The sequence below is a fragment of the Triticum urartu genome, chromosome 6A, assembly GCF_056163025.1.
Source record: "Triticum urartu cultivar PI428250 chromosome 6A, HENAU_Tu73, whole genome shotgun sequence".
Taxonomy (NCBI): Eukaryota; Viridiplantae; Streptophyta; class Magnoliopsida; order Poales; family Poaceae; genus Triticum; species Triticum urartu.
This window is the reverse complement of record NC_141878.1, coordinates 418,554,456-418,561,560: the sequence shown is the minus strand read 5'-3', so window position 1 is coordinate 418,561,560 and position 7,105 is coordinate 418,554,456. Positions and strand designations below refer to the sequence as shown.

At 55.8% G+C, this 7,105-nt stretch overlaps 1 protein-coding gene and 1 pseudogene across 1 annotated transcript; both read right to left on the bottom strand.

Annotated features, from left to right (window-relative positions):
• Positions 1-1,124: 1,124 nt before the first annotated feature.
• LOC147965485 (uncharacterized) lies at positions 1,125-2,753 on the bottom strand. The gene is made up of 3 exons (XM_087530478.1): positions 2,607-2,753; positions 1,639-2,192; positions 1,125-1,539 (listed from the first exon to the last, which is right to left on the bottom strand). Exons 1-3 carry the CDS (start codon positions 2,751-2,753, stop codon positions 1,125-1,127), a joined length of 1,116 nt encoding a protein of 371 aa, XP_087386604.1.
• An 87-nt stretch (positions 2,754-2,840) lies between these two features.
• Positions 2,841-4,074, bottom strand: LOC125516815 (uncharacterized; annotated as a pseudogene).
• Positions 4,075-7,105: the final 3,031 nt, after the last annotated feature.

Below are 7,105 nucleotides of genomic sequence, written 5' to 3'. Positions count from 1 at the left end.
TTAAGGAGTTTGCCCTTCCAGATAGCCAACTGTGCTTTCAACCTATCGATCAGGAACTGGAAATGTACCATTCTGAGGCGAGTTCGCGAAATTGGGAGGCCCAGGTAAGTTATTGGGAAACTGACAATTTGACCACCGAAGCCCTGTAGTAGATCCGGCACGTTCAGCTCCTCACAACAGATTGCGACAACTGAAGATTTTTTTTGGTTCAGCTTCAGACCGGTGGCTTCTGCGAAACTATCCAACAGCTCTAGCAGCTTGCCCACCTCCTGCGCAGATGGGTTGGCGAAGATAACTGCATCGTCAGCATATAAGCCGACCCGCAAGCTTTGGCCGCGGCCCGGCAGGGGCGCCAGGACCCCAAGGTCAGATGCAGCAGCAAGCAGGTGGTGGAGCGTGTCGATTGCGATGATGAAGAGCAGGGGGGAGAGGGGGTCGCCCTGCCTTAACCCTTGCATATGCCAGAATCGATCGCCCGGATCCCCATTTAGTAGTACTGAAGAGGAGGCCGACGATAAGATGAGTGCGATCCAATCGCGCCATCTCGGTGGAAAACCCAGCTTTTGCATTAGCTCCAGGAGATAAGCCCAAGAGATAGAATCGAAAGCTTTTGCGATGTCTAACTTGAACAGGAGGGCCCTTTTTTTCTGCCGATGGAGCGCTCTGACGTAGCCCTGCACGTATTGGTAGCTTTCATGCAGGCATTTTCCTTTCTGAAACGCCGTTTGTGCTGGGGAAATCAGGTCTTGAAGTCGAGGCGCTAGTCTCATGGATAGAACTTTTGCAATCAACTTAGCAATAGAATAAATGAGGCTGATCGGACGAAAGTGACCCAACTCTGTTGCTCCATCCTTCTTCGGCAGCAAGGCAATGAAGGCAGTGTTCAGATCAGCAAAATTGCCACCCGCTAGGTTGTACAACTTTTGGAAAACCGCCATGATATCTAGTTTGATAATGTGCCAACATGATCTGAAGAACTTGCCAGTGAACCCATCCGGCCCAGGAGCTTTTTCCAATGGAGATGCCTTGATGGCAGCCCAGATTTCTTGCTCAGAGAAAGGAAGATCGATGCCCTGCAGGTCGACGGCTGGCAGCTGGAGCATGTCCCAGTTAAGTGTGCAGCTTCAATGCCAGGAATCCCCGAGGCCGTGGGCGAAGTGATCGAAGGCCAACTTAGCTTTCTCCCACGGCTCTGTGACAATGGCGTCTCCGTGCTTGATCGAGTGGATGTAGTTTTTTCTACAACGTGAGAGGACACGGGCATGAAAGAACTTTGAGTTTGCATCTCCTGCACGGAGCCAAGAAATCCTGGAGGCCTGCTTCTTGCGAGCCCTTTCAATTGCTGCCAGCCCAAGAACCTTTAGTTTTAGCTGCTTCCTCAGGTGTAGCTCTTCAGGTGATAGCGGTCTGGCCTCCAGCGCTACATCCAGCCTCATGATGACCTCGTTGGCGATCTGAAATTGAAGTTTTGCACCCCCAAACAAACTTTTGCCCCACACCTTTAAGTCCACCGCAACTCTTTCCATTTTCTTCTTCAATCTGACGAACGGGCAGTCATGGCAGACAGGCCTCTCCCAAGCATGCTGCACCGTCTCTTGGAAATGAGGAAAGACTGTCTAGAAGTTTTCGAATCTGAACCTTGCCCTGGTGACAGGCCTAACTCCATTAGCCAGCACCAGAGGGCAATGATCAGAGAACGAAGTGGAGGCCGCCATAAGCACAAAGTTTGGGTGCATATCCTCCCATGCCAGGTTGCAGAAAACCTTGTTGATGCTACAAAGAGTTGGATCCTCCCTCTCGCTGCTCCACGTAAATCTCCTATTTTTGCATTTGACCTCTTTTACCCCGGCGAGATCAATTGGTCTGCGGAAATGGCCCATCATTCTTCTGTTGATGTTGGAGTTGTTCTTGTCCCTAGCTTGGTAAATCATGTTGAAGTCCCTGTTCAGCATCCATGGCTCTGATGCAGCCGGCGCAACCGCAGCCAGCTCAGACAGAAAATTTGCTTTCTGCTGGTCATCCGTCGGCCCATATACTGTAGTCATCCAAAACGAGTGGCCGGTGCTGATGATCTGCACCTTGGCAGTGATGGAGAAACTAGCGATGATCTGATCCGTGATGTCGACAATCTGCTTGTCCCAGAAGATTGCCGCGCCCCCTCTTGTGCCCGCTGCCGGAAGCACCACGCAGCCCTGCAGAAGATTTCCCCCAACGTGGCGAGCCATTTCAGAAGTCCAAGCCTCTATTTTAGTTTCTTGTAGCTTTAGGATTGAGATCTTGTTTGCCTACGCCGCCTCTCTAACCGCAGATTGTCTAGCCGGCACATTAAGTCCTCTAACATTCCACGACATAATCCTATAATTTGTATCAATCATGGAGACAGGGGAGTTCGCTTCGTCGACTATCCATTAAAACAGAGGGGTTACAACACACATTACATCGACCCAGGGGGCACTGCCGGCCACCAATAGGCCCAAAATCCCGGCGATGGCTAGAAACTGATCCTGCTGACTGAAGACTACACATGAAGACTAATCCTAACTCGAACTGGTCTAAAACCAGCCGTCGACGAAGACTACTAAATAACACTAACATGATCAAACTACATCCTCAGCATCCGCGCCGGCCATCCCAGCCGCGATTTCCAGTGCCTTACAGTCCAGTCCAGTGAGCTTTGCGATCGCCTTGATGTCGCTACGGGACAGGGGCTCCTCGAAGCGCTTGAGCAGGGCAGCCACCGCCGATGGGGTCATTCAATCCTTTGGGCCGAGGCCGCCGAGTTCTTGGACGAGGCGCAGCGCCGCGCGCTGGGCCACTGGCACAGTGCAGCTGGACGCGGCCTAACGCGCGCTTCGACGAGAAGGAGCAGAAGAGGCCCGCACTTTCGGGGGAGCTGATGAGCGCGGACGGGCAGGCGGAGCTGGCGGAGCGTCGAGGATGGCCAACGGAGGGGGGCAGAACAGCTGTTGTGGCCCGCCCACCTGACTGGTGCTTCCCTGCCCAGCGTCGATGTGGAGGCAGTCGACCTTCTGGGTGATGGCAGCGACATGGAAGCCTACAGCAGCAGGAGCCGTTGTGGAGATGCATGGGCTACTGAGAGGGGCGTCAAGGTCGGCGATGCATGGCAGGATGTCATCTTTCGGGAAGCCGTCAACGGCCCCATGTTGAGTGGAAGCGTGGGGCGATGAACGGCCGCCATCCTCAAAGGCTAGCGGCGAAGTGAGCGCCTCGAGCATGGCATTCTCGATCTACAGTTGCATGACGTCGGTACGAGGTGGAGGCGAGAGGGCACGTCCGCCAGGGAAGGAGAAGAACTGGGCCACCGGGTCAGGCTCAGGCGTGCCCAGGCGAGCGGCCTCGCGTGGGCCGAGTGGGAGCGGGGGTGGCCTTGAGGACGGGGCCCTCCTTTGCCTTCTTGCCATGGCCGTCGTGCCTGCGGTCGGAGGGGGCCTTGTTGCGGTGCCGGGGAGCGGCCTCGACGACGTCAGTGGCCTTGCCCTTGGCGTGGCAAGAGTTGCCCAGAAAGGCGTCCTTCCAAGAGCGCCGCAGCCCACCTTGGTTGCCATCGCGGTCTGTATCGCGGCGATCAACGACCGGAGGCCCGTCCCTGCATCCGGAGGCTGGCGCCCGCGAGGCCGCCCTCCTCCCTGGGGCCTGGCCGTCCTCGACGCCGGCGGCCCAGGAACCCGGCTCAGTCCGCGGGAAGGGGCGGTCGTCATCATCATCAGAGGAGGAAGGGATACCGCTCTGGCCCGAGTGTGAGGAACGCGGCGAGAGCGGGGTCTAGTCCTCCATCCGATCCACGTGGATGAGCATGTCGTAGCGGCGGACGCCCGGCGGAGGAGGGACGCGGCGATCAGGCGGGGAGTATCCAATGATCTCTTCAATGCGGCCCGCCCCCCTCTTGAGCACCCAGAGGGCCCGCGTGGTGGGGATGTGCGCGACGCTCCAAGTCCAGAGCCAACGGGCGAACGTCTTGGTGTGTCCGCGCTCCAGGGTCCGGCTGTCCAGGCGGTCGATGCGGCCAAAGTCGCCGAATGCCTCGTCTGCCCCGTCCAAGGACCAGAACTGCATCGGGAGGCCTTCGACAACGATGCTGACGTGCAGAGGCAAGCTCATGATGGCAGCATGGTCGTCCTCGTGCCAGTCGCGGATGAGGAACTTGAAGCCGTCCACCTTGATGGAGCCCCTCCGCACGGCGTCATCGCGGTGCGCCGACAGGTCGAAGTGGACCAGAAATGCCTCCTACTGGTGGGAGGTGACGCGGAGCTGGAAGGGCGGCGTGCCTATCAGCTCCTCGATGGCCTTGATGACCGCCATGGGGTTGGTCGTGTGGATCCTTCGACGGCAGAGAGCGTGACGGCGTGCTGGCGAAGAACGAACTCCTCGCGCTCGAGGATCTTGTTGCTGACCCGCGGCCGCCGCGCCGGGTCGCAGTGGAGGAAGCGGTCCATGGCCGGAGGAGGCGGAGAGGGGCGGACCGGCGACGGGAAGCGGAGGCGGTCTCGCACCGGAGCCCTGGACGGAGCCGGCTTCAGTCTCTCACGGGCGGTCCCTCCTGGACCCCCGTTCTTCGGATTTTGTGGGCACTCCCAGGCGAAATGGTCCTGGCGCTTGCAAAGAATGCAGCGGAGAGGATCTCTGCAGTCCTTGCGGCGATGAAGCTTGCTGAGGCACCGGAAGCACTTCCCTTTGAACCTGCTTAAAAAGACGTCGCGGCCGGAGCGAGCATTGAAGTCCCTATGGCGGTCCGAGCGGCGCTTCGAGGAGGGGCGCGGTTGAACCGCAGGTCCGGATCCGGCACGCCCCCCTTTCCGGGATCTGACCTCCGTCCATCCAAGATCGTCCCCCCGAGGGGGAGGAGTTGGCAGTAGGTGATGGGGCGACCACCATGGATTTAAGGCGCCCATGCCCATTGATGGGTGACGCGCCCAGATCCGGCGGGCAAACCTCGTCCCGCCGCAGGATTCACGGCGTCGAAGCTGGATCCGAGCCCGCGATGGTGGTAGCTGGAGATGATGGCGAGGGCGGGGCCCAGGACGGACCGAGCGACGACGAGGACCCGCAGGGTGGGGGGGAGCGCCCGCGTGGAGGAGCAGCCGAGGCGGGACGGGACGGGGCGGCGGCCATTAAGGCCGGGATTTGTGGCCGCCGCGGCCGGAGTGGCCTGCGGCGCAGCGGGGCGAGAGCGGAGCAGGAGCGGAGTGCTTGTTAAAACTTAAACAATTCAACATGGTCATTTTCAATAGCACTAAGAGTAGTTAATTATGCAAAATATAATCCACTAAAGCAAAAACTAATTGAAGCAGCGGACGAGTCACATATCAAGGAGCAATCCCTCAAAACAGTTTCAGAAACGGAGCTCCGAGCAATGAGATCAAATATATTAGGTTTGGGAGCAAGAATACGAGGGAGATAATCAGGTTCGTAATTTTTTGAAACGTGGCTTATAGTTATTTAAACTAGGTTGTTATTTATGGAGAACAAATTGCAGAGCTAGCGACGCGGTTGACTCGATGGAGGTCGTGTGTTTGACCCTCCAGTTCACGTACTGTTTTTTTGCGATTTTTTTAAGTTTTGTCCCTGTTGCTCACTTCTTTAAGCGTGAGGCTGCAAATCTTTCACTGGAGTGAGCTGCATGCGATGGTAACAGCTCGCCCGGAGCAGGGGATCGCGGGCTCGACTCCTAGCCTGTGATTTTGTTCAGATTTTTATCTGCGTGCTACCGCGAATGGGCCGGCCTAGGTTAGCTAACCCCTGTGCGAATCCACGACGAGAGCTCCTGTTTGACGCTCATTTGCATCAAACTGAAGAGCTTGCGCATGCTTTTGTTTTGTTGATTTTTATCTATGAGCTACCGCCAATGGGCTGACCCAGGTCAACTAACCCCTCTGCGAATCCACGACTAGTTACCACATTAAGCAGCGTATAGGAGGTCTTCTCGCAGTAAGAGCTCCTGTTTGATGCTCGTTTGCGTCAAGCAGAAGAGCTTCCTCGCAAGGCACACGTATGCCTTTGTTTTGTTGTTTTTTATCTCCGCGCTACCGCAATGGGTCGGCCAAGGTCCAGTTAACCCTTGTGTGAATCCACCACCACGTTGCCGCAGTAAGCAGCATATAGGAGGTCCCTTCGACAGGTGCTTGTCCGCGAGAGCTCCTGTTTGATGCTCGTTTGTGTCAAGCAGAAGAGCTTCCTCGCAGGGCACACGTATGCTTTTGTTTTGTTGTTTTTTATCTCTGCGCTACCGCAATGGGTCGGCCCAGGTCCAGTTAACCCTTGTGCGAATCCACCACCACGTTGCCGCAGTAAGAAGCGTATAGGAGGTCCCTTCGACAGATGCCTTTTTGTTGATTTTTATCTGTGAGCTACCGCCAATGGGCCAACCCAGGTCAACTAACCCCTCTACGAATCCACGACTAGTTGCCACAGTAAGCAGCGTATAGGAGGTCCCTTCAACAGGTGCCTGTCCGCAAGAGCTCCTGTTTGATGCTCGTTTGCGTCAAGTCAGAAGAGCTTCCTCGCAGGGCACATGTATACTTTTGTTTTGTTGTTTTTTATCCCTGCGCTACCGCAATGGGCCGGCCCAGGTCCAGTTTAACCCCTGTGTGAATCCACCACCACGTTGCCGCAGTAAGCAGCGTATATGAGGTCCCTTCGACAAGTGCCTGTCTGCGAGAGCTCCTTTTTGACATTTGGGTCAAACAGAAAAGCCTCTGCGTAGGGCTCGCGCAAATGGGGCGGCCCATTGCCAGGTCACGAGTGAACATACGAAATCACTAATTAAGGAGTACTCGTTGCAAAGAACACTTCACTTTTCCAGGTCGCGACAAGTTGCGCACATGCAGCGCGCCACTTGTCGCAACCTGAGAGTTTTCCCTTTTTCATAGATCCATTTATTCAAAATGTTTTATCTTTTAAACCGTGCATCCAAATCTCGAACCGTTTTCACCATTGGATTCCTCGCGTCGAGATCTTCAAAACTAGATCCCATGTTGATAGGTTTTGACGAACTTTTTTTCACGAAAAAAACCGGACGAAAAAACCGAAATCAGAAGCACGGTTTTTTCCCTTTTTGAAAGAGGCACGCCCGTGCCTCTCGCGAAAT

Bases quoted from the DNA above. Each gene is read 5' to 3' on its own strand.
- LOC147965485 (XM_087530478.1), bottom strand. From the start codon at position 2,753: ATGACCCCATCGGCGGTGGCTGCCCTGCTCAAGCGCTTCGAGGAGCCC. The intron at 2,193-2,606 runs GTAGTTTGATCA...AATCTTCTGCAG, and splicing joins CCGGCGCGGATGCTGAGGAT to GGCTGCGTGGTGCTTCCGGC. The intron at 1,540-1,638 runs GTTCAGATTCGA...CCCGTTCGTCAG, and splicing joins AGGCCTGTCACCAGGGCAAG to ATTGAAGAAGAAAATGGAAA.